Source organism: Dendropsophus ebraccatus, chromosome 4 (genome assembly GCF_027789765.1).
Source record: "Dendropsophus ebraccatus isolate aDenEbr1 chromosome 4, aDenEbr1.pat, whole genome shotgun sequence".
Classification (NCBI taxonomy): Eukaryota; Metazoa; Chordata; class Amphibia; order Anura; family Hylidae; genus Dendropsophus; species Dendropsophus ebraccatus.
The window spans coordinates 100,004,145-100,030,832 of NC_091457.1; the positions used below are offsets into that span (position 1 = coordinate 100,004,145).

Consider the following 26,688-nt stretch of genomic DNA (forward strand, 5'->3'; position numbering starts at 1 on the left):
TAGTAGTATGTGGTGGAGAGGTAGATGATGGTATGATGGGTTATTATAGGAGTAGTAGTATGTGGTGGAGAGGTAGATGATGATTTTATGGGTTATTATAGGAGTAGTAGTGTGTGGTGGAGAGGTGGATGATGGTATGATGGGTTATTATAGGAGTAGTTGTATGTTAGTATGTGGCGGAGAGGTGGATGATGACGACATGTTATTATAGGAGTAGTAGTATGTGGTGGAGAGGTAGATGATGGTATGATGGGTTATTATAGGAGTAGTAGTGTGTGGTGGAGAGGTAGATGATGATTTTATGGGTTATTATAGGAGTAGTAGTATGTGGTGGAGAGGTAGATGATGGTATGATGGGTTATTATAGGAATAGTAGTATGTGGTGGAGAGGTAGATGATGGTATGATGGGTTATTATAGGAGTAGTAGTGTGTGGTGGAGAGGTAGATGATGGTATGATGGGTTATTATAGGAGTAGTAGTATGTGGTGGAGAGGTAGATGATGATTTTATGGGTTATTATAGGAGTAGTAGTGTGTGGTGGAGAGGTGGATGATGGTATGATGGGTTATTATAGGAGTAGTTGTATGTTAGTATGTGGCAGAGAGGTGGATGATGACGACATGTTATTATAGGAGTAGTAGTATGTGGTGGAGAGGTAGATGATGGTATGATGGGTTATTATAGGAGTAGTAGTGTGTGATGGAGAGGTAGATGATGGTATGATGGGTTATTATAGGAGTAGTTGTATGTTAGTATGTGGCGGAGAGGTGGATGATGACGACATGTTATTATAGGAGTAGTAGTATGTGGTGGAGAGGTAGATGATGGTATGATGGATTATTATAGTAGCAGTAGTATGTGGTGGAGAGGTAGATGATGGTATGATGGGTTATTATAGGAGTAGTAGTATGTCATGGAGAGGTAGATGATGGCATGATGGGTTATTATAGAGTTGTAGTGGTATGTGGTGGACAGGTAGATGATGGTATGATGGGTTATTAAAGGAGTAGTAGTATGTGGTGGAGAGGTAGATGATGGTATGATGGGTTATAGGAGTAGTAGTAAGTGGTAGAGAGGTAGATGATGGTATGATGGGTTATTATAGGAGTAGTAGTATGTGGTGGAGAGGTAGATGATGGTATGCTGGGTTATTATAGGAGTAGTAGTATGTGTTGGAGAGGTAGATGATGGTATGATGGGTTATTATAGGAGTAGTAGTAGTATGTAGTGGAGAGGTAGATGATGGTATGATGGGTTATTATAGGAGTAGTATTAGTATGTAGTGGAGAGGTAGATGATGGTATGATGGGTTATTATAGGAGTAGTAGTAGTATGTAGTGGAGAGTTAGATGATGGTATGATGGGTTATTATAGGAATAGTAGTGTGTGGGGGAGATGAGATGATGGTTTGATGGGTTATTATAGGAGTAGTAGTAGTATGTGGTGGAGAGGTAGATGATGATATTATGGGTTATTATAGGAGTAGTAGTATTAGTATGTAGTGGAGAGGTAGATTATGGTATGATGGATTATTATAGGAGTAGTAGTATGTGGTGGAGAGGTAGATGATGGTATGATGGGTTATTATAGGAGTAGTAGTATGTGGTGGAGAGGTAGATGATGGTATGATGGGTTATTATAGGAGTAGTAGTATGTGGTGGAGAGGTAGATGATGGTATGATGGGTTATTATAGGAGTAGTAGTATGTGGTGGAGAGGTAGATGATGGTATGATGGGTTATTATAGGAGTAGTAGTATGTGGTGGAGAGGTACATGATGGTATGATGGGTTATTATAGGAATAGTAGTGTGTGGGGGAGAGGTAGATGATGGTATGATGGGTTATTATAGGAGTAGTAGTAGTAGTATGTGGTGGAGAGGTAGATGATGGTATGATGGGTTATTATAGGAGTAGTAGTATTAGTATGTAGTGGAGAGGTAGATGATGGTATGATGGGTTATTATAGGAGTAGTAGTATTAGTATGTAGTGGAGAGGTAGATGATGGTATGATGGGTTATAGGAGTAGTAGTATGTGGTGGAGAGGTAGATGATGGTATGATGGATTATTATAGGAGTAGTAGTGTGTAGTGGAGAGGTAGATGATGGTATGATGGGTTATTATAGGAGTAGTGTGTAGTGGAGAGGTAGATGATGGTATGATGGGTTATTATAGGAGTAGTGTGTAGTGGAGAGGTAGATGATGGTATGATGGGTTATTAAAGGAGTAGTAGTATGTAGCGGAGAGGAAGATGATGGTATGATGGGTTATTATAGGAGTAGTAGTATGTAGTGGAGAGGAAGATGATGGTATGATGGGTTATTATAGGAGTAGTAGTATGTAGTGGAGAGGTAGATGATGGTATGATGGGTTATTATAGGAGTAGTAGTATGTGGTGGAGAGGTAGATGATGGTATGATGGGTTATTATAGGAGTAGTAGTATTAGTATGTAGTGGAGAGGTAGATGATGGTATGAGATGGGTTATTATAGGAGTAGTAGTATGTGGTGGAGAGGTAGATGATGGTATGATGGGTTATTATAGGAATAGTAGTGTGTGGGGGAGAGGTAGATGATGGTATGATGGGTTATTATAGGAGAAGTAGTAGTATGTGGTGGAGAGTTAGATGATGGTATGATGGGTTATTATAGGAATAGTAGTGTGTGGGGGAGATGAGATGATGGTATGATGGGTTATTATAGGAGTAGTAGTAGTATGTGGTGGAGAGGTAGATGATGATATTATGGGCTATTATAGGAGTAGTAGTATAAGTATGTAGTGGAGAGGTAGATGATGGTATGATGGGTTATTATAGGAGTAGTAGTATGTGGTGGAGAGGTAGATGATGGTATGATGGGTTATTATAGGAGTAGTATTAGTATGTAGTGGAGAGGTAGATGATGGTATGATGGGTTATTATAGGAGTAGTAGTATTAGTATGTAGTGGAGAGGTAGATGATGGTATGATGGGTTATAGGAGTAGTAGTATGTGGTGGAGAGGTAGATGATGGTATGATGGATTATTATAGGAGTAGTAGTGTGTAGTGGAGAGGTAGATGATGGTATGATGGGTTATTATAGGAGTAGTGTGTAGTGGAGAGGTAGATGATGGTATGATGGGTTATTATAGGAGTAGTGTGTAGTGGAGAGGTAGATGATGGTATGATGGGTTATTAAAGGAGTAGTAGTATGTAGTGGAGAGGAAGATGATGGTATGATGGGTTATTATAGGAGTAGTAGTATGTAGTGGAGAGGAAGATGATGGTATGATGGGTTATTATAGGAGTAGTAGTATGTAGTGGAGAGGTAGATGATGGTATGATGGGTTATTATAGGAGTAGTAGTATGTGGTGGAGAGGTAGATGATGGTATGATGGGTTATTATAGGAGTAGTAGTATTAGTATGTAGTGGAGAGGTAGATGATGGTATGATGGGTTATTATAGGAGTAGTAGTATGTGGTGGAGAGGTAGATGATGGTATGATGGGTTATTATAGGAATAGTAGTGTGTGGGGGAGAGGTAGATGATGGTATGATGGGTTATTATAGGAGTAGTAGTAGTATGTGGTGGAGAGTTAGATGATGGTATGATGGGTTATTATAGGAATAGTAGTGTGTGGGGGAGATGAGATGATGGTATGATGGGTTATTATAGGAGTAGTAGTAGTATGTGGTGGAGAGGTAGATGATGATATTATGGGCTATTATAGGAGTAGTAGTATTAGTATGTAGTGGAGAGGTAGATGATGGTATGATGGGTTATTATAGGAGTAGTAGTATGTGGTGGAGAGGTAGATGATGGTATGATGGGTTATTATAGGAGTAGTATTAGTATGTAGTGGAGAGGTAGATGATGGTATGATGGGTTATTATAGGAGTAGTAGTATTAGTATGTAGTGGAGAGGTAGATGATGGTATGATGGGTTATAGGAGTAGTAGTATGTGGTGGAGAGGTAGATGATGGTATGATGGATTATTATAGGAGTAGTAGTGTGTAGTGGAGAGGTAGATGATGGTATGATGGGTTATTATAGGAGTAGTGTGTAGTGGAGAGGTAGATGATGGTATGATGGGTTATTATAGGAGTAGTGTGTAGTGGAGAGGTAGATGATGGTATGATGGGTTATTATAGTAGCAGTAGTATGTGGTGGAGAGGTAGATGATGGTATGATGGGTTATTATAGGAGTAGTAGTATGTCATGGAGAGGTAGATGATGGCATGATGGGTTATTATAGGAGTTGTAGTAGTATGTGGTGGACAGGTAGATGATGGTATGATGGGTTATTAAAGGAGTAGTAGTATGTGGTGGAGAGGTAGATGATGGTATGATGGGTCATAGGAGTAGTAGTAAGTGGTAGAGAGGTAGATGATGGTATGATGGGTTATTATAGGAGTATTAGTATGTGGTGGAGAGGTAGATGATGGTATGATGGGTTATTATAGGAGTAGTAGTAGAATGTAGTGGAGAGGTAGATGATGGTATGATAGGTTATTATAGGAATAGTAGTGTGTGGGGGAGAGGTAGATGATGGCATGATGGGTTATTATAGGAGTAGTAGTAGTATGTGGTGGAGAGTTAGATGATGGTATGATGGGTTATTATAGGAATAGTAGTGTGTGGGGGAGATGAGATGATGGTATGATGGGTTATTATAGGAGTAGTAGTATTAGTATGTAGTGGAGAGGTAGATGATGGTATGATGGATTATTATAGGAGTAGTAGCATGTGGTGGAGAGGTAGGTGATGGTATGATGGGTTATTATAGGAGTAGTAGTGTGTAGTGGAGAATTAGATGATGGTATGATGGGTTATTATAGGAGTAGTGTGTAGTGGAGAGGTAGATGATGGTATGATGGGTTATTATAGGAGTAGTAGTAGTATGTGGTGGAGAGGTAGATTATGGTATGATAGGTTATTATAGGAGTAGTAGTAGTATGTGGTGGAGAGGTAGATGATGACATGATGGGTTATTATAGGAGTTGTAGTAGTATGTGGTGGACAGGTAGATGATGGTATGATGGGTTATTAAAGGAGTAGTAGTATGTGGTGGAGAGGTAGATGATGGTATGATGGGTTATAGGAGTAGTAGTGTGTGGTGGAGAGGTGGATGATGGTATGATGGGTTAATATAGGAGTAGTAGTATGTGGTGGAGAGGTGGATGATGGTATGATGGGTTATTATAGGAATAGTAGTAGTATGTGGTGGAGAGGTAGATGATGGTATGATGGGTTATTATAGGAGTAGTAGTATGTGGTGGAGAGGTAGATGATGGTATGATGGGTTATTATAGGAGTAGTAGTATGTGGTGGAGAGGTAGATGATGGTATGATGGGTTATTATAGGAGTAGTAGTAGTAGTATGTGGTGGAGAGGTAGATGATGGTATGATGGGTTATTATAGGAGTAGTAGTATGTGGTGGAGAGGTAGATGATGGTATGATGGGTTATTATAGGAATAGTAGTAGTATGTGGTGGAGAGGTAGATGATGGTATGATGGGTTATTATAGGAGTAGTAGTATGTGGTGGAGAGGTAGATGATGGTATGATGGGTTATTATAGGAGTAGTGTGTGGTGGAGAGGTAGATGATGGTATGATGGGTTATTATAGGAGTAGTAGTATGTGATGGAGAGGTAAATGATGGTATGATGGGTTATTATAGGAGTAGTAGTATGTGGTGGAGAGGTAGATGATGGTATGATGGGTTATTATAGAAGTAGTAGTGTGTGGTGGAGAGGGAGATGATGGTGTGATGGGTTATTATAGGAGTAGTAGTGTGTAGTGGAGAGGTAGATGATAGTATGATGGGATATTATAGTAGTAGTAGTAGTATGTGGTGGAGAGGTAGATGATGGTATGATGGGTTATTATAGGAGTAGTAGTAGTATGTGGTGGAGAGGTAGATGATGGTATGATGGGTTATTATAGGAGTATTAAAATGTAGTGGAGAGGTAGATGATGGTATGATGGGTTATTATAGGAGTAGTAGTATTAGTATGTAGTTGAAAGGTAGATGATGGTATGATGGGTTATTATAGGAGTAGTAGTATGTGGTGGAGAGGTAGATGGTATGATGGGTTATTATAGGAGTAGTAGTATGTGGTGGAGAGGTAGATGATGGTATGATGGGTTATTATAGGAGTAGTAGTAGTATGTGGTGGAGAGGTAGATGATGGTATGATGGGTTATTATAGGAGTAGTAGTAGTATGTGGTGGAGAGGTAGATGATGGTATGATGGGTTATTATAGGAGTATTAAAATGTAGTGGAGAGGTAGATGATGGTATGATGGGTTATTATAGGAGTAGTAGTATTAGTATGTAGTTGAAAGGTAGATGATGGTATGATGGGTTATTATAGGAGTAGTAGTGTGTAGTGGAGAGGTAGATGATAGTATGATGGGATATTATAGTAGTAGTAGTAGTATGTGGTGGAGAGGTAGATGATGGTATGATGGGTTATTATAGGAGTAGTAGTAGTATGTGGTGGAGAGGTAGATGATGGTATGATGGGTTATTATAGGAGTATTAAAATGTAGTGGAGAGGTAGATGATGGTATGATGGGTTATTATAGGAGTAGTAGTATTAGTATGTAGTTGAAAGGTAGATGATGGTATGATGGGTTATTATAGGAGTAGTAGTATGTGGTGGAGAGGTAGATGGTATGATGGGTTATTATAGGAGTAGTAGTATGTGGTGGAGAGGTAGATGATGGTATGATGGGTTATTATAGGAGTAGTAGTAGTATGTGGTGGAGAGGTAGATGATGGTATGATGGGTTATTATAGGAGTAGTAGTAGTATGTGGTGGAGAGGTAGATGATGGTATGATGGGTTATTATAGGAGTATTAAAATGTAGTGGAGAGGTAGATGATGGTATGATGGGTTATTATAGGAGTAGTAGTATTAGTATGTAGTTGAAAGGTAGATGATGGTATGATGGGTTATTATAGGAGTAGTAGTATGTGGTGGAGAGGTAGATGGTATGATGGGTTATTATAGGAGTAGTAGTATGTGGTGAAGAGGTAGATGGTATGATGGGTTATTATAGGAGTAGTAGTATGTGGTGGAGAGGTAGATGGTATGATGGGTTATTATAGGAGTAGTAGTATGTGGTGGAGAGGTAGATGATGGGTTATTATAGGATTAGTAGTGTGTGATGGAGAGGTAGTTATATTTGTTGTATTTGACCTTTCTGGGAGGTCAGTACAAGTACAGCTGGATACCTAATGTGTCTGGGTTTTGTGGAAACTTTTTATTCATTTATTGATTTTTTTACATAATTTTCTATCATTATACTTTTTTTTATTTTCAATCCCCAGTTCTGCTTGAGGGCTCAGTTTTTGAGCAGTTTGTATGGATACCATTTTGGGGTAGATGATTTTTTTTGATCCCCTTTCATTCCATGTTTTGTGGGATGGGAGGTTACTGCAGGTCTGACATTGTGCAGTTCATTTACAGCAGTCATTATGCAAGATAAACACCTTCATATCTTAATAGTTCGGACATTTCCATGTGCGGCAATGGCAGATATAGAGGGGCACTTCAGTGATCTTTTTTGCTTTTCAAATGAACAGGTGTCAAAAAAATTATACAGATTTGTAAGTGACTTTTATTTAAAAGATCTCAAGGCTTCCAGTACAGCTGCTGTATGCCCTGCAGGTAGTGGTGTATTCTTTCCAGTCTGACACAGTGCTCTCTGCTGCCACCTCTGTCTGTGTCAGGAACTGTCGAGAACAGAAGAGGTTCTCTGTGGGGATTTGCTACTGATCTGGACAGTTCTGGACAGTTCAGGAGATCTAGAGAGCACAGTATCAGACTGGAAGGAATACACCTCTTCCTGCAGGACATACTATAGAAGCGGTAGTATGTGGTGAAGATGTACATAATGATATGTTAGGAGTAGTAGTATGTGGTGGATAGGTAGAAGATGATATGTTGGTATTGTTAGGAGGGGATAGGTAGGTGATGTTGATATATTGGGAGTAGTAGTATGTGGACTAGGAGAAAAGCCAGCATAGGAGTTCACTGTTCCACCATTAAACTCAAGTTCGGCATATGCCAGCCCACAACAGAATCCAGCAAAAGCAACAGGTCACAGCGCATACAGCGGGTCAACAGAATCTGCTTCAAAAAGGTGCTTTATTTTACACCCATCAGCAAAGAATAGCAAAGCTTCGGCATATGCAACTGCCTTTCAAAGGGCTTTTAAAAAGACAGTTGCATCTACCAAAACGTCGCTATTGTAGTTGTAGTATGTGGTGGAGAGGTAGGTGATGGTGATGTGGTGGATATGTAGGTAATTGTGTTGACATGTTGGGAGTAGTAGTATGTGGTTGATGCCTGATGGTGGGTGGCCTCCTCGAATTGTGTAGCTGAATGCAAAAAAAGAATTTTTTTTTTTTGCTAGAACGTGGATTCAGTGTCCAGTTACATTGAAGAAACCCATTAATCCGACATCAGACTCTTGGTCCAGACACACTGTGCCAGGAAAGCCACCGCTTTTATCACTTTTTCTTTGTGCTAAAGTATGTGGTGGATGGTATATGTTGGGTTATTAGGAGTAGTAGTACATGGTGGATAGGTAGATGATATGTAAGGAGTAGTAGTACATGGTGGATAGGTTGATGATTATATGTTGGGAGTAGTAGTATGTGGTGGATGGTAAATATTAGGTTGTTAGTAGTAGAAGTAGTATATGGTGGATAGGTAGGTGATATGTTAGCAGTAGTAGTGGTACATGGTGGATAGGTAGGTGATGATATGTTGGGAGTAGTAGTATGTGGTGGATGGTATATGTTAGGTTGTTAGGAGTAGTAGTACATGGTGGATAGGTGTGTGATATGTTGGGAGTGGTAGTACATGTTGGATAGGTAGATGATGATATGTTGGGAGTGGTAGTATCAGGGGGAGAGGTAGGTGATGGGTTGGATGTGGGATGTGCTAGCTAGGAGGAGTCCTGGCAGGATCTCTGGGAGTTGGTCTGTGGCATGGGAGGTGGAGTGAGGGTTCTGCATGCGGATGCCGGAGATGTTTTCCTCCCTGATATCTCTGTGGCATGGGGAGGAGAGAGGTGAGTGTCCAGCTTGTGTAGTGTTGGGGAGGGGGTGATCCTAGCTCCATAGAGGAGAATGGCTTGGAAGTGTGATGGACTCTGGATGGGGTAAGTTCTTCTGAATTGTGGGGGCTAGAGGATGCAGGAAGACTGGCTGCTGCATTCCCCCTCAGCCTGGAATGAGCAGTTTCACACATCCTGATCCATAATCTGCGCATCTCACACTTCTCACTGTGACATGGAGAATGACTCAGCAGCAAACAACCTGCTGCCCCCCTGTGTGCTCAGCACCGACACTACCCCCACCCACTAAGAGACTTTATGTGACGCTTGAATTCTATGGCCATAAGTATAAGTTAAGTTTACCAGGTTCCTGTGTTCTATCAGGATTTGCATCCATTATGCCTTAGGTGCATTAGTAAAAGCCGATAACAAGGTTGGGCAATAAATCATTGTGAGTCAAGAAGTATTGTGTTCTGCTCTGTGATTGGCATGTCTATAAAGTGTGCCAACAGTGAGCCACAGTTCTTTAGATGGCAATGATATATTAAGAACCAAAGACTACAGTCTAACCTTTACCAAGTCTGGTATATTCATCTGTCCACAACAAAGTCAGATTCCTGGGTCAGGCTGGTGTGGGAGTTAGCAGCTGCTGTCCTGCACCCTGCGATGGTGGCTTTATGTTACTATAGCAGACACCTTTCTTTAGAGCTCATAGTTACATGGCGGTAGCAGCAGAGGCATGTCCAGCAGGGATAAGGATGCTATATACAGATGGATGGTGGGCCAGGACCCCGCCACACATTCCAGTGGGTGACAGATCACAGATGTAAATCCGCAAAAGTACAGTATATTTCTACTTTATACAAGTAGGGCACACTATATATCAGTGGAGAGAAGTTGACGCTTTCTAAACTCTTTCCATAGACTTAAATGAAAAAGAGCACATCTTTATTAAAGGAGAAGTCCGGCGAAAATTTTTGTATTGCCCCCCCTAAAGTTATACAAATCACCAATATACACTTATTACGGGAAATGCTTATAAAGTGCTTTTTCCCTGCACTTACTACTGCATCAAGGCTTCACTTCTTAGATAAAATGGTGATGTCACGACCCGACTCCCAGAGCTGTGCGGGATGTGGCTGCTGGAGAGGATGATGGCAGGGGGATGCTCAGTGTCCCTCCAGGGCCCTGTGTCTCTCAGTGTCCCCCTGCCATCATCCTCTCCAGCAGCCACAGCCTGCACACCATGTTATCTAGGAAGTGCAGCCTTGATGCAGTAGTAAGTGCAGGGAAAAGCACTTTATAAGCATTTCCTGTAATAACTGTATATTGTTGATTTGTATAACTTTTGGGGGGCAACACAATGCTTTAATAAAAAAATGTCACCGGACTTTCCCTTTAAATTATGTGCAGATCGCTGCTGCACAGTTTTAGCAAATTGGAGTATTAGGACTCCTGTACCCCAGATAGGTTAGGGTCCCAAAGGTAGGAATACACCTTTGGTCTGGTCCATTTGGTTACCGTAAACAGTTCCCTCACCTTTATTTATCCCAGTAAAGTATCTTGTAGAAAAATGAACTTAATGAGGGAGATTTATCAAAGGGTGTAAAATTTAGACTGGTGCAAACTGGCCACAGCAACCAATCACAGCTCCTCTTTCCTTTCACCAGAGCTGGAAGTTGAGCTGTAATTGGTTGCTGTGGGCAGTTTGCACCAGTCTAAATTTTACACCCTTTGATAAATCTCCCCCAATATCTCCCCACCTTCGTTACACTGTCCATCAAAGATTACAAGCGTTTTTGCACCTAAAGGAAGACACTTTTATCAAACATATTTAGGAAATATGCACCAGACAAAGTAGCTGATGGTGCCGAAAATGATGATGGCACCTACCCAAAGGGGTTAACAGAATCCCTGTAGTACTGGTCCATTTACCCTTGCAGGATGGGGTCACTCTGTTGAAGAGGCCACGTGTCTTCATCTTATCAGCATACCTTGTCCTCTATGCAGCCAGCAGCTATGGACATGACAGGTCAGGTATGCAGGCCACCACTTGACACATCTGTGATTGTAGATTCTGTACTTCAGGTCTACTGACAGCAAGTGTCAGGGATTGTGAAGGTAAGGTCTGGATGAGACAGAGCAGTGTGGAAGGAGGGCAGTCAAGTTTGGAAGGGACAGAGCAGTCTGGAAGGAGGGCAATCAAGTCTGGAAGGGACAGAGCAGTCTGGAAGGAGGGCAATAAAGTCTGGAAGAGACAGAGGAGTCTGGAAGGAGGGCAGTCAAGTCTGGAAGGGACAGAGCAGTCTGGAAGGAGGGCAGTCAAGTCTGAAAGAGACAGAGGAGTCTGGAAGGAGGGCAGTCTAGTCTGGAAGAGACAGAGGCGTCTGGAAGGAGGGCAGTCAAGTCTGGAAGAGGCAGAGGAGTCTGGAAGGAGGGATATCAAGTCTGGAAGAGACAGAGGAGTCTGGAAGGAGGGAAATCAAGTCTGGAAGACACAGAGGAGTCTGGAAGGAAGGCAGTCAAGTCTGGAAGAGACAGAGGAGTCTGGAGGGAGGGCAGTCAAGTCTGGAAGGGACAGAGGAGTCTGGAAGCGGGGCAATTGATAGATGAGAAGAATGAGGGAGAATGAAAGTTCTGTAAGTGACAAATAGGTCCAGCAGCAGAGTGTTCCCTCCATTTGACAGAACCTTTCACACTTGAGTGATAAGATGATGTCTGTTTATGGGGTTTTTGTCAAGTGTCAGTACATGCCTGGCCATTGCAGAGACATATACCAGTCAGTCATAACATAAAAACAACCTTCCCAATATTGTGTAGACCCTCTTATGCTGTTAAAACCTGAGGTATAGACTCCGGCATCTGGCAGCAGATGTAAGTTGTGAGGTGGGGCCTCCATGGATCTAACTTGTTCTAGGTCATCTCCCATATGCTTGATCAGATTGAGAACTGGGGAGTCCAAATCTTTAACTCTTTGTCATGTTCCTCAAACCATTCCTGAGCTGTTACCACAATGTGCTAGGGCTCCTTATCCTACTGTAAGAGGACACTGCCATTAGGGCAATACCAGTACCATGACCAAGTGTACTTTCAAGCAGTACAGTGCTCCCTCAACTTACAATGGCCTCAGGATACAATATTTTCAACATACAATGTTCCTTTCCGGACCATCGTAAATTGAGACCAGACTCAACATACAATGCTACAGACAGTCAGGATCTGTGGCATGTGTAAAAACTCTAGCTAATTGACCAATGAAAGTGGCCATTTTACTGGTAAAATCCTAGTATTAGTTAAGTACAAGCAATGGTTGGATGTCTGGTATCTCCTCTATCCAGTACAGTGTGATACTACATGTCCTGTACTGCTGTGTCTAGTATCTCCTCTCTACAGTACAGTGTGATACTACATGTCCTGTACTGCTGTGTGTATCTAGTATCTCCTCTCTACAGTACAGTGTGATACTACATGTCCTGTACTGCTGTGTGTCTAGTATCTCCTCTCTACAGTACAGTGTGATACTACATGTCCTTTACTGCTGTGTCTAGTATCTCCTCTCTACAGTACAGTGTGATACTACATGTCCTGTACTGCTGTGTGTATCTAGTATCTCCTCTCCACAGTACAGTGTGATACTACATTTCCTGTACTGCTGTGTGTCTAGTATCTCCTCTATCCAGTACAGTGTGATACTACATGTCCTGTACTGCTGTGTGTCTGGTATCTCCTCTCTACAGTACAGTGTGATACTACATGTCCTGTACTGCTGTGTGTATCTAGTATCTCCTCTCCACAGTACAGTGTGATACTACATTTCCTGTACTGCTGTGTGTCTAGTATCTCCTCTGTACCGTACAGTGTGATACTACATGTCCTTTACTGCTGTGTCTAGTATCTCCTCTTTACAGTACAGTGTGATACTACATGTCCTGTACTGCTGTGTGTCTAGTATCTCCTCTCTACAGTACAGTGTGATACTACATGTCCTTTACTGCTGTGTCTAGTATCTCCTCTCTACAGTACAGTGTGATACTACATGTCCTGTACTGCTGTGTGTGTCTAGTATCTCCTCTCTACAGTACAGTGTGATACTACATGTCCTGTACTGCTGTGTGTCTAGTATCTCCTCTCTCCAGAACAGTGTGATACTACATGTCCTGTACTGCTGTGTATCTGGTATCTCCTCTACTCTTTACCTGTGCCAGGATAAGTTGCTCCTTTGGGCACTAGGTGAGGGCAGCTTCATTTTATGTTTCTGGGACCCCGTGTGACCTGTATAGGACCTAAAAATGCTTCAGTCCTCTACATAGAAAGAAATTTACAGTCTCTCGTAGCTCTTTCTGACTGTTGTATGTAAGGATTTGCTTTATCCATATTAGATAGCTGCTTATTTTCCTTTAAATTTTAATTTGTTACTCATGTTGGGAGATTTCGAACCAATTACCAGTTTTCCATAGAGTTTTGGTCTCAACATACACTGGTTTGAGCATACAATGGAACCAACTAATATTGTATGTTGAGGGACCACTGTATATTGCCCAGAGCATGATTGCCTCTGGTGTCTTGCCTTCTTCCCAAAGTGCATCCTGTTACCATCTGTTCTCCAGGTAAATTACATACATACATTTGGCCATCCACATGATGCAACAGATAATGTCATTCATCAGTCCAGGCCACCTTTCTTCATTGCTTCAGATGACCATATACCCATTTTGGTCTTTTTTGGTTATGGAGAGAGGTCACCTTTGCTATTCCACCCCGTATGTTTTGACTCTCATCACCAGCACAAATGTTTTTTCACTACTTTTGACTGGCGCCATTATCCCATAATAATTCGTGTTATTCATTTTACGTGTCAGTGGTTTCGGTTTTGTGATCAGTCGGTGTATATTGCGTTTTTGTGACAATTAAGGCATCATTTTTTCAGCTGAAGAGGTGTAAAAAGTCATGTCAAGTCTCTGTCAGTTCTGTCTTTTCAGAGAAGTGATATAATATCCTGATGATTTGTAGGTTTGCTGCTGCCAGAATTAAGCCTTTCTGGGATGAGTGAGCTCCGATTTCCTGAAGAGAAGCCTTTACTGAAAGGGCAAGACACCGAGATGGTGAGTGTTGTGTCGCTACTGCTGGTACCTTTGTTTTTCCTCTTCCAGATGACAGATCCCTTTACTCCAGGAGTAGGGAAACTTGGCTCTCCCAGGCATGATGGGGGTTATAATTTTGCAACAGCTGGAGGGCAAAGGTTCCCTACCACTCCTTTACTTACACACATTTCACAGATCCTTTCCCTGCCCACTTTTTCATCCATTTATTTTACATGCATTATTATTCCTGGTTGTGCTATAACAAGTTCTTTCTTCTTCTGATGGCAGGAATCTGCAGACACCTTCCTCTCTGCAGCAGACACTGACTGGAAGGTAAGGTGTTTATACAGCCATTTCATTCGCTGCACTCCAGTGTCTACTTTACTTCTAGTGCTCTTTACTAGATCCACCCTAACTGAACCTGTATTATGATCATGGTACTGGTAAAGGTTTCTCTGTAATGGTGACAGTACTGGTACTGCCGTCAGCATTATGAGAATTGTACTAGTTAAGATGTTCCTATTATAACAATGGTATCAAAATGCTACCAATAAAAATGTCTGTATTATGATGACAATGGTACTGATATAGGTGTCTGTATACTCTTACAAGTGTTTGCATTATGAGAATTGTACCAGTACTAGTCTCTGTATTACGATGATAAATGTCTGTATTATTACTTTGGTAATAGTGGTACAGGTGTATGTAATTTAATAGTGACTTGCTGAATTAGTACTGATACACATTAGTACTGATGTATTGTGGTACCATATTGTGGTAATTATACAGGTGCCATTATTAGCGGTCTATATTACCAGTACTGGGGGTAGATTATCATCAGGGTAGTTTTCTCTGTGTTCTAGGATTTATTTATGTTGTTTTAATCAGAAAATAATACAGAATAAACATAAACAAAAGAAGAAACAACCATTGTTAACAATTTGCCACAGCAGATTCTGCACAACCTAAGCGACTGGTGTACAGGTTGGTATATGGAGGCATATATAGAAGAGTGTGTGAATCAAAAAAACGACACCTTAGGGTCCTATTAGAAAAATTGGTGTTTTTGTTTTCTCTGGTTAACGATAAACGATAATCGCAAACGAGTGCTTTTGTAACCTACCTGAAATCGTTAACCACAATAGACGGAACAATGGTCATTAGTTATGATTGTATGATTTTATGGTCAGCTCAAAAGATGCGAGCAACAACACACAAACAAATGTTTATTTGTCGTTTCATCATTGTCTGCATACACACAGAAAAATTATTGTTTAAATTTGAGCGATATAGCGATTTTTTGCACAATATTCTTTCCACGTAATAGGGCTCTTAGGCAAATAGAGTGAATTGTTTCAAGGGAGTTCACTAGATCCTCAAGAAGAAAATAGGTAGTCCATTGGGTCACATCCAAGGGAGATGGCTGGTTTGCTCCTCGTTTCCCGCTCGCTGCCACCGCTATTCCATGCGGCAGCAGCGAGCGGGTGAGTCCGGGGGTTGGGGGTGGGGGGGGACAGGGGGCTGCCCGGGTGATCGCTGATCATCCGGCCAGCCCATAGGATATAGCGGTGGTCTGCTGCTGCCGCTCCTATTCCTCGGAGCGACGGCAGCAGATCATTGCTATATAAGTCATTTGTCTTTCAACATGTTGAAAGACAAACAACTTCAATCGTTGCCTCCTATTTCACAGGACGATTATCGCGCGTAACGGCCAGTATCGGCCGAATAATCGCTCCGTGGAATGGGGCCTTTACTCTATGTGCGGTTCGCCACACCATCCACAAGCTTAGATGCTGCACATTTGATATATACCTATATAACACTTGTCTGTGTCTCCTTTGTGCTCTAAAATCGCTTTTTTTTTCATCACTGGACAGTGCATCTGTTTTTAACCTTTCTTCCATTGACTTTCATTATTTAACCCCTTAAGGACAGAGCCTGAAATGGCCTTAATGACAGAGACAAATTTTATGAATATGACCAGTGTCACTTTATTCATTAATAACTTCGGGATGCTTTTACCTATCCGGCTGATTCTGAGATTGTTTTCTCGTGACATATTGTACTTTACATTTCTGGTAAATTGGAGTCGATACTCATAACGAATCTTTATGAAAAAAAACCCAAATAATGTGAAAAAATGTGAAAAACTGCATTTTTCCAACTTTGAAACTTTTTTGCGTATACAGAAAGTGGTTATACCACATAAATTATATATTAAATAGCATTAGCAACATGTCTATTTTATGTTGGCGGCATTTATTAAACGATCTTTCATTTTTTTTAGACAATAGGAAGCTTAAAACATTAGCAGCAAATTTCCAAATTTTCAGTAAAATTTCAAAATCAGATATTTTTAGGGACCTGTTCAGGTTTAAAGTGTATTTGAGGGGCCTGTATGTTAGAAAGCCCCACAAAGCACCCCATTTCAGAAACTGCACCCCCCACACTCTGCAAAAGCATATCCAGAAAGTGTTTTAACCCTTTAGGGGAGTCACAGAAATAAAAGCTAAGTGTGTAAGAAATGTGAAAATTTTAATTTTCTGTGCAGAGATTTTATTGTAATCCAATATTTTTCATAATTATAAACCTATTACCAGAGAAATGCACCCCAATAATTATTGCCCCGTTTCTGCAGTTTATAGAAATACCCCATATGTGGCCCTATTGCGCTATTTGACGCAACCACAAGCCTCAGATACAAAGGAGCGCCTAGTGAATTTCAACGCCTCCGTTGTATTTGGTCATTTCTGACTGTACCACTTCAGGTTGGCAGAGGCTCTGGGGTGCCGAAACCTAAAAAACACCCCTAAAGGGACACCATTTAGAAAACTACACCCCTCAAGGAATGTAACAAGGGGTGCAGTGAGCATTTGGACCCCACAGGTGCTTCACAGATTTTCCGAACAATATGGTGTGAAAAAAGAAAAATTTATTTTTTACACTAAAACGTTGTTCTAGCCTTCAATTTTTAATTTTCTTAAAGGGATAAGAGGAAAAAAAAGACACAAAATGTGTAGCGCAGTTTCTCCCGAGTACGGAAATACCCCACATGTGGCGATAAAGTGCCAAGGGGGCGCAGGACGAGCCTCCAAAGGGAAGGAGCGCCAATTGGCTTTTGGAAGCTGAATTTCACTGGAAAGGATTTCAAGGGCCATGTCGCATTTACAGAGCCCTCGTGCTGCCAAGACACTGGAAACCCCCCACAAGTGACCCCATTCTGGAAACTACACCCCTCAAGGAATCTAACAAGGGGCACAGGGAGCATATGGACCCCACTGGTGATGGGCACAAATGTGGAACAATGTGACGTAAAAGTAAAAAATTCCATTTTTTCACTTTCATGGCACAAATGTGCCCGTCATCAAGGGGTCCATATCCTCATTGCACCGCTTGTTAGATTCCCTGAGAGGTGCAGTTTCCAGAATGGGGTTACTTGTGGGGGGTTTCCAGTGTTTTGGCAGCACGAGGGCTCTGTAAATGCGACATGGCGTTCATCATCCATTCTAGCCAAATCCAACCTCCAAAATCCAAATGGTGCTCCTTCCCTATGGAGGCTTGCCCTGCGCCCACATGGCGCTTTATGTCCACATGTGGGGTATTTACGGACTCGGGGGAAATTGCTCTACACATATTGTGTGTTTTTTTTCTCTTTTAACCCCTTGTGAAAATGATAAATTCAAGGCTAAACCAACATTATAGTGTAAAAAATGTAATCCTTCATTTTCACGCCACATTGTTCCACATTTGTGCCCGTCACCAGTGGGGTCCATATGCTCACTACACCCCTTGTTACATTCCTTGAGGGGTGCAGTTTCCATAATGGGGTCACTTGTGGGGGGTTTCAACTGTCTTGGCAACACAGAGGCCTTTTGAATGCAACATGGCCCCTCAAAATCCATTCCATCCAAATCCAGCCTTCAAAAACGAAATGGCGCTCCTTCCCTTCGGAGTCTTAACCTGCACCCGCATGGCGCTTTATGTCCACATGTGGGGTATTTCCGTACTCAGGGGAAATTGCTCTACACATTTATTGTTTTTTTTTTATCTTTTAGCCCCTTGTGAAAATGAAAAAATCATGACAAGATTAATGATTTAGAGTAAAAATTTTACAAAAATTACACTAAATGTTGGTCTAGCCTTGATTTTTTCCATTTCCACAAGGGGTTAAAAAAGAAAATGAACACAAAACGTGTAGGGTAGTTTCCCCTGAGTACGAAAATACCCCATATGTGGGCATAATGTGCCATATGGGCACAGGGCAAGCCACCAAAGGGACAGAGCGCCATTTAGAGGCTGGAATGGAGGATGGAGGCCATGTCGCAATTACAAAGCTCCTGTGCTGCCAGGTCAGTAGAAACCCCCGACAAGTGACCCCATTCTGGAAACTACACCCCATAAGGAATCTAACAAGGGGTGCAGTGAGGATATGGACCCCACTGGTGACAGTCACTTACGTAGAACATGTGCCGAGAAAATAAAAAATACCATTTTTTTCATTTTCACGTCCCAAATGTGGCCGTCACCAGGGGGGCCATATCCCCGCTGCCCCCCTTGTTAGATTCCTTATGGGGTGTAGTTTCCAGAATGGGGTCACTTGTGGGGGGTTTCTACTGTCCTGGCCGCACAGAGGCTTTGTAATTGCATCATGGCATCCTCTAATGGGAATGGCGGCCATACCTACTTAGCTGGGGAAAAGGGACCATTCTAATTTATTTGGGGGTATTAGGCCAATTATTAGTTTATAAGGTTGAAAATGACAGGTGTCCATCAAATTCAACCTGTGTTGATCCAGAGGAAGGCAAAAAAACCCTCGTAAGGCAGACGACAGTAGCCTCATCACAGGGGAAAAATTCCTTCCCGACTCCATAATGGCGATCAGAATAATCCCCGGATCAACGTGACCCCTGAAATAGGAATAAGGGACAGAATTTAGATAATGTAGAACTCCAATGACGTGTGGTACGCCTTGGAGCGATCCAGTATGCAGAGGCCGGGGGGATCAGGACAGGTGTCACACTGGAAAATGGCGTCCTTCCTGATCCCCCTGTTACCCCACACTCTGCACTTCTTCTGGGGTCTCCCTTTCTCCAGTGTGGGGGACGTCACCTGGAAAATGTTGTCCTGGTGCGATAGGCGGTCATTCATATCCAGAAGCGCTGGGGCTGCTCCATGGCTGCTAAATATTAGAGCTCTATTACTGCTTCTGATATGTTCGGATCGTGCCGCAAGCTACAGTAGCTCGGGCAGCGAGGGACCAGAAGAGGGGGTGCTGGTATAAAAGTTATCCCCGTACAGGTGGTAACCTTTATCCAGCAGTGGGAAGATCAGTTCCCGGACGATCTTTCCACTTGTTCCGAGGATGGGGGGGCATCTGGGGGCATTTGGGGGCTGGATTCAGGTGTCCCTTCCTACATACACTCTAAGGGTACGTGCACACTGCGGAATCGCGACAGATAACCCTTCGTGCATTCCGCAGTTGGCACCCGCCGGCGGAGTGATGCAGGCGCACGTCTCCACACGTGTCATAGACTCCATTCTATGCACGGGCGGATTCCGCTCTCTGGCCAACGTATTCATTCTTTGGATGGACGACGGAATCCTCCCGTGCATAGAATGGAGTCTATGACACGGGTAGAGACATGCGCCCGCATCAGTCCGCCGGCGGGTGCCAGCTGCGGAATGCACGAAGGGTTATCCTTCGCCATTCCGCAGTGTGCTCCTACCCTAAATCTGTAAGTGTACCCTGAGGTACGCTCACAGAGTTTGGAGAATTTCACACCATACCGTGATCTCTTATTGGGACGGTACTGGCGGAAAAGACGTGTCTGGGGGGCAGCGTACGCTACGCTACCCCCAGACATGTCACTGGATGATGAGGATGAATGGAGGAAAGAAGGATCCCCCCCATTCATCCTCACTGGCTGTTTCGGTGTCGGAGGCAATAATAACGTATCCCTCTGACGCTGAAAACACCCTGGGGGCCATCTTTATACGGGGATTGGTATATGGGGTATGTAGTGGTGTAGTCTCAAACTTTATTCAATGTAGTGTGGTGTAATGTAGTGTTTTTTACGTGTTTTTTTTACAGTAAGTATAAAAAAAAAAACCTACACCAACAAAGGCGTTGCTGATAAATGCCGCACTTATGTGCGGCACTTATCAGCAGACCGTGGCAGTAGGATATAGAAAAAAAACACCCTACGCCAAAAAGGAGGAGTTGCTGATTAGCAGCGCACTTTCGTGCGATGCATATCAACACTCAGCGGCGATAGGGTGCGGAAAATAGAAAAAAAAAAAATTGGAAAAAAAAAACAACTTTTTCTACATTCTGAACATCCCTGTAGCTGCTGATAAGTGTATTACACATATCAGCCGCTAGAGGGCAGCAGAGCGCAAAATCCGGAAAATGACGAGGCTGGAGCCGAAAATAGCCGAAAGAAGACGACGGGGACCGCCGGAAAGATCCGAAGACGCGCCGGAAAGACGGAGGACGCCGCGAATCCGGAAGACGCCGTTCAGGACCCCGGGACAGGTGAGTAATGTACAAATACCTGCTCTGGACCCCTCCGCTACCTAGCGGAGGGGTCCAGGGCAGGTATTTATTATTTTGTGGGACTCTGATCGCCGTGCCACCGGCCCGTTCACGGCGATCGGGCCGGTGGCACGGTGACCACCATTACTTTTTACAGTAATGGCGGTCGGTGCCGTCCTCGGACAGCACCGACCGCCATTTTTTTCAGGGTCATCGAGTCACCGATGACCCGGAAAGGTTCTGATCGCCGCTATTGGCTGATCTGAATTGATCAGCCTATAGCAGCGATCGTAAGCACGGGCGGTGTTAACCACCCCCCGTGCCGAGAAGCTATGATGGCCTGCTATGATTTATAGCAGGCCATCTTCCCCGATCGCTGTGTGCGAACAAGCAGTGATCGGGGAAACATCGGGCGTAAATTTACGCCCTGATGCGCCAAGTACCAGGGCACGAGGGCGTAAGTTTACGCCCGATGTCGTTAAGGGGTTAAAAAAAAATGGATCACAAAACGGATCAAAAAGCATCCATTTTTTTAGTGTCCACAAAAATGTGGTTGACCATGTTTTTGTGTATCCTAAAAAAAAAAACGGATGAAGAAAAGCTTGTGTGGAACAGTTTATGCAGCTTCATTATAGTGCTAAATCTTCTGGTTAAGATGCAAGCCCATTTAGAGCCCAGAAACACATGTATTTTCAGGGGGTCACCATGAAATCACATAAACCAAATGTAGGAAAGGATTTCAGTTCTTTTTTAATAGTGAAGAAATAAGAGGCATCCACCTCTGCTTGGATGTGTTGGGATAATGCAGGACAGGACCAAAAGCACATGTCATTGCCTAGGAAAACGTAAAATGTTACTTTTAATAATTAGAATAAAATGCCACCAATGAACACTGTGAAATATAACAAAAAATACCATCACCATACAAATTGGTGCCTGCTGCATGAGCTGACATGCAAAATGTAAAGTAGGCTATTGGACACTGGATGGGAGTCTCTATGCCTAAACAGGAGAGGGGAAGGACCAATGATAGAAATTAGATAGTCACTATCCCTAAGTGAAGGTTCTGGAGTGGCCATCTCAGTCTCCTGACCTCAATATCATTGAGCCACTCTGGGGAGATCTCAAGTGCACAGTTTATGCAAGACAGCCCAAGAAGAATGGGCAGCCTTACCATCTGAGAAATTAAAGAGCCTCATCCACAACTACCACAAAAGACTTCAAGCTGTCATTGATGTTAGAGGGGGTAATACTCGGTATAAAGAACTGGGGTATGTAAACTTTTGAACATTTGGATGTTGTTGTTTTTTTTGTCGTTATGGTTTAAAAAGAGAAAACACAGTAGTTTGACAATAAATGGCTTCACTCAACCACTAACCATGAATGGAAAAAAAAGTTTTTTGTGTTATCATTCATATTCTCTGTAAAAAGGACAAGAAAGCAAAAAATCTGCCGGGGTATGTAAACATTTAAAGGGAACCTGTTACCGGGGACGCGGGCACAGAGCCCGCCCGACCCCCGGGTGCAGCCCCCGGATACTTACCCTTTCCGACGAGTCCCGTTCCTGGAGCCGGTCCCAGGACGAAGATATCAGCTCCATTCATTCTCTATGGGCGTCGGACTCATCTCAGCGGCGCGCATGCACAGCTTCAGGCACTGATATCTTCGTCCCGGGATCGGCTCCAGGAACGGGACTCGTCGAAAAGGGTAAGAATCCGGGGGCTGCCCGGGGGGGTCGGGCGGGCTCTGTCCCCAGTGACAGGTTCCCTTTAAGCGCAACTGTACATCTCACATGATGCAACACATGATAGAGCTCACCAAATGCTGCCAATGATAAATCTCAAAGCACATACATTTTGTAAATCCAAGGGTGTAGAAGACATATACAGAGTGGTCCAAAAAAATTTATCCACTGTTTTAAAGTCCATAACTTGCAAACTAATTGACGGAATTGTCTCATATTTGGTAGTGTACTAGTTTGTAGTTCCGGCAGTCAGCACACAAGCGTTGTATTGTTTTGTCAGATGACAGTCGCCGGATAGTCTGTGTTGTGTTCGTAGTTGCACCTAGTTACTCGAGTAAACATGGCTGGTGCAAGGCTTACATTCGATGAAAGGAAGTCAGTTTTGAAGGGGTTTTTTAAGTACAAAAACATTAATAAGGTTCAACGGCAATGGCGAAATGAGTATCAAACAGAGCCACCGACACGTTTAACGATTCGTCGCATTCAAAACAAATTTGAAGCCGAAGGCTGTGTTAAAGATGTACACAAACAACGATCTTGACGACCTGTAACAGTAACAAGTCCAGCTAACTCCCGTCGTGTGTTACAACAATTCACTCGCTCACCACAGAACTCTTTGAGACAGTGTGTCCGTGAAACCGGAGTGAGTCACTCAAGTGTTCTGCGAATTTTGAAGACAGCAAAGTGGAAGTGCTACATCCCACGATTGCTACACGCAATGAACGAGAACGACCCAGATCGTAGAATGGAGTACTGCGAGTGGTTTAACAACATGGTGCGCAACGATGACAAGTTTGCAGAGATGATTGTGTGGTCTGATGAGGCACAGTTCAAACTCAATGGTACAGTAAATCGCCACAATTGCATCTACTGGGCTGCCGAAAATCCGAACATCCATGTTGACAAAGCCGTTAATTTTCCCGGAGTAAATGTGTGGTGTGGGTTGTCTTACCGGGGCTTGATTGGGCCATTCTTCTTTGACGGCACAGGTACCGGTGAGGTGTACCTTCATAAGCTTCAGACACCCATTTTACCTGCCATCCGAGACCTGTATGGAGACGGAAGATTTTACTTTCAACAGGATGGTGCCCCAGCCCACTACCAACATCATGTTAAGGCATATCTCGACGAAAATCTACCAGGAAGATGGATAGGCTGTAGAGGTGCTGTGGAGTATCCACCACGTTCCCCAGACTTAACTCCTCTGAACTTTTACCTGTGGGGAACACTAAAGGACATTGTTTATCGACAAAAGCCACGTACATTGGATGAACTTTGAGAATCCACCGTACATGCATGTGCAAATATCGAACTGAACACGTTGCAGTCAGTAGTTCGTGCTGCAGTTCGGCGGCATTGTTTGTGTGTGGATGTGAATGGTGACCATTTTGAACACCTACAGTGATATCTTTAAGTTGGACTTTAAGCTACACTTTCACCAAATATGAGACATTTCCGTCAATTAGTTTGCAAGTTATGGACTTTTAAACAGTGGATACATTTTTTTGGACCACTCTGTATGTGTCAACCCATACCCTTTATTATGGTATCCGACCGGATATAAATTCTGCAGACTAGTTAAAAATATAAGCAGATAAAGGATAATTCAGGTCTCGACACGTTTCTTTTACTCCCAAAATTCATCAGGAGACCATATGAGGAGAAGAAGCCTGATGCCACGATATGAAGCATCTAACAATGCGGTGCATGATAGACAGGCGGTGCGATGGTGGAGGCCAGACGTCTATACCTAGAGGGCCTAGCGCACTTCTATTTTTATCCGACCAACACCCGTCCCCTCATATCAATAGGTGGATGGATTAGTCACTTAAATCTATGTCCAATCAGAGTTAGTATTTCACTCCCCAGATCAGGGCTGACGTGTAGTGATGCTTCACGTAACCTTGGGGGCACCCACGCTTTTAACAACTAAGATGCTGACCTTGCAGAGGAAAGCGTCTGTGTACTAGACGGCAACACACACATGAGGGGAGTCCATCTGCGTGTTGGGATCCTATATGCAAACAAAATGCATGTGGGACTCTCATCCCTTCTGTGCATACGAGATCCCAGGTTACTTAGCTGATGCCTCGCACCCCTCATGTGACTTTGACGCATGTGTCTGTTATCGTCCTGCTGGTATGCTGTCATTAGGCATCATAGCAGGGTCCCATGGTACGCATGCGTGACCAGGATAGGGTTTTACTTTGCTGCGGAGGACTGAAAGATGTACTGTGCAGCTGTGAGAACTTCTACTTGTCACTGATGAACTGGACTGCTCTGCACAGACGTGAATGTCCCGCAGGCTCACACAACTCCAGGCTGCATAATGTTCACTTAGCGGTGACAGGTAAATATTAAATCACCAAGTCTCCCTTGAGCATTGAGGGCCGTAAATCTCTATGGCCATGTTCACACAACGTATGTTCAGCAGTAATCACGGCTGTTGTTGCAAGGTGCTGAAGGCTGAGGGAATCCCGGCTGGAGTGTATACACATAGGGGGAGATTTATCAAACATGGCGTAAAGTGAAACTGGCTCAGTTTCCCTTAGCAAACAATCATATTCCATGCTTCATTTTCCAAAAAGTCTGAGAAATAAAAAGTGGAATCTGATTTGTTGCTGGGGGCAACTTAGCCAGTTTCACTTTATACCATGTTTGATAAATCTTCCCCATAGTATACACTCCTGCCGGGATTCCTGTCAGTTCATACAATGGAGCGTGCGGCTCCGGTCGCACACTCCATTGTGTGCAGCGGGGAATTCGGATGCGGGCGCACACAGATGCGCCCACATCAAAATTCAGAGGCGCTAAAGATCATCCGGCCGATACTGCAGTACCTACCGGGATGATCTTCTCTGAGACGGCCAATCTCATACAAAGTGTGAACATAGCCTAAAGCCGCAAAAGAGCAAGTTTTGAGGTCACCATTATGGTTTTTAGCAGTACGTTCGGCTAGTGGGGTGTCACGGCCAAACATACTGAATTCCCTTAACATTTTTTCTACATAATCTTTAGGGCAGGGGCATTGTGCTAAGTAAAGGACATCTTTGGTTCGGCAATTTACAAAGTCCCTAATGTTAAATGGTTGACCTGTGGTTGAGGCAGTATTGATTTTTGTTTTCCTCATAAAATCACAGGCTTTGCACCCACTGCATTTAAATTGTCGGTCTTTGTAGCCAGGTACCATGCCTTGATGGCCCTACATAGTGGCTGTGGACCAGACGGTCTCTGAGACTCCAATTCTTGTGATCAATGATTAGAGGTCGGTCTGTTATCACTTTCTGGAGACTTTGATCTGCCAATGAAATAGGCCAGTATTTGGACAGGATGTGATATATCTGGGGGTAGATCATCATAGATCCCTATGATTTTTGAAACTCCTTCAACATTTGCCCTACTTTTAGGAGTAAGAAGGGAGGAGCCGTCCTGTTTTCGTTCTACTTAAATGTAGTTTTAGGGCCAAATATAGTGAGACAGTCAGCTGTCACTATTGAAGAGTCGTATAGGCGACTTAAAAGGGAACTCCACATAAGGAAAATTTGTTTTCTATTAAAAGTGCATTAAAAGTTATATAGATGTGTCTATACAATGTATTACCATATCTGTACGGTTCTGTTAAACTGGTAGCTGATAGAAATCCAGGAAGTGAAGAAAAATGGCCTCAGTGCCTATTCACATTGTCTCCTGCTCCCACTGCTCTCCCACCTTAGGAGACAAATATTCCATGCCTCTGTCTCACATTGTGTGTGTTTGCTTAGTGTAGGCTGATGATGCAGACAGGGGTCAGAGCGTGATGTCACAGGAGGCTTGGCTGGATCCCCCAATCCCCTGAGTGATTCACCATCTCTGACCGGCCAGAAGCAGCTGCTGCAAGGACTGTGGACTGTGATGAACAGCTGAGGGAAAGCATTGCATTCTGGAACCAGTACTGCATTCTGGGAACTGCTCCACCAGGAAGTACAGAAACACAATACAGAACAAAACCCCCCAAAACAAATGGATTTTTGGTAGTTTCAAAACTGGGATAGATAGGTAAGTAATGCTATATGCTTCTGCCGAAGTTTCATTCTTTTTAACCTCTACCTGGAGTTCCACTTTAAGAAGTAGTATCCAAGAGTGCCCCCCCACAGTGTTCATTGATTGGTGACATTTTATTGTAATTATTAAAAGTTAAGTTTTACGTTTCCCTAGGCAGCGACTTGTAAGCAATATTGCGGAACAGTTTATAATGGTAGGCAGGGATTTGATCTGGAGCAGAGGCACAACA

The 26,688-nt window shown here is 43.1% G+C and overlaps 1 protein-coding gene across 6 annotated transcripts in view; it reads left to right on the forward strand.

Annotated features, from left to right (window-relative positions):
- NDRG4 (NDRG family member 4) overlaps nt 1-26,688 on the forward strand; it is a 66,780-nt gene that overhangs the window by 907 nt on the left and 39,185 nt on the right. For 3 of the 6 annotated variants that reach the window (XM_069966403.1, XM_069966405.1, XM_069966409.1), the window contains exons 1-3: nt 8,989-9,073; nt 14,069-14,160; nt 14,428-14,472. In XM_069966403.1, the coding sequence (XP_069822504.1) occupies nt 9,016-9,073; nt 14,069-14,160; nt 14,428-14,472 (195 nt within the window). In that variant the 5' untranslated portion in view covers nt 8,989-9,015. Of the gene's footprint in view, nt 1-8,988; nt 9,074-9,109; nt 9,164-14,068; nt 14,161-14,427; nt 14,473-26,688 lie in introns of those variants that run through there. The other 3 variants (XM_069966407.1, XM_069966404.1, XM_069966406.1) reach the window with 2 other exon arrangements.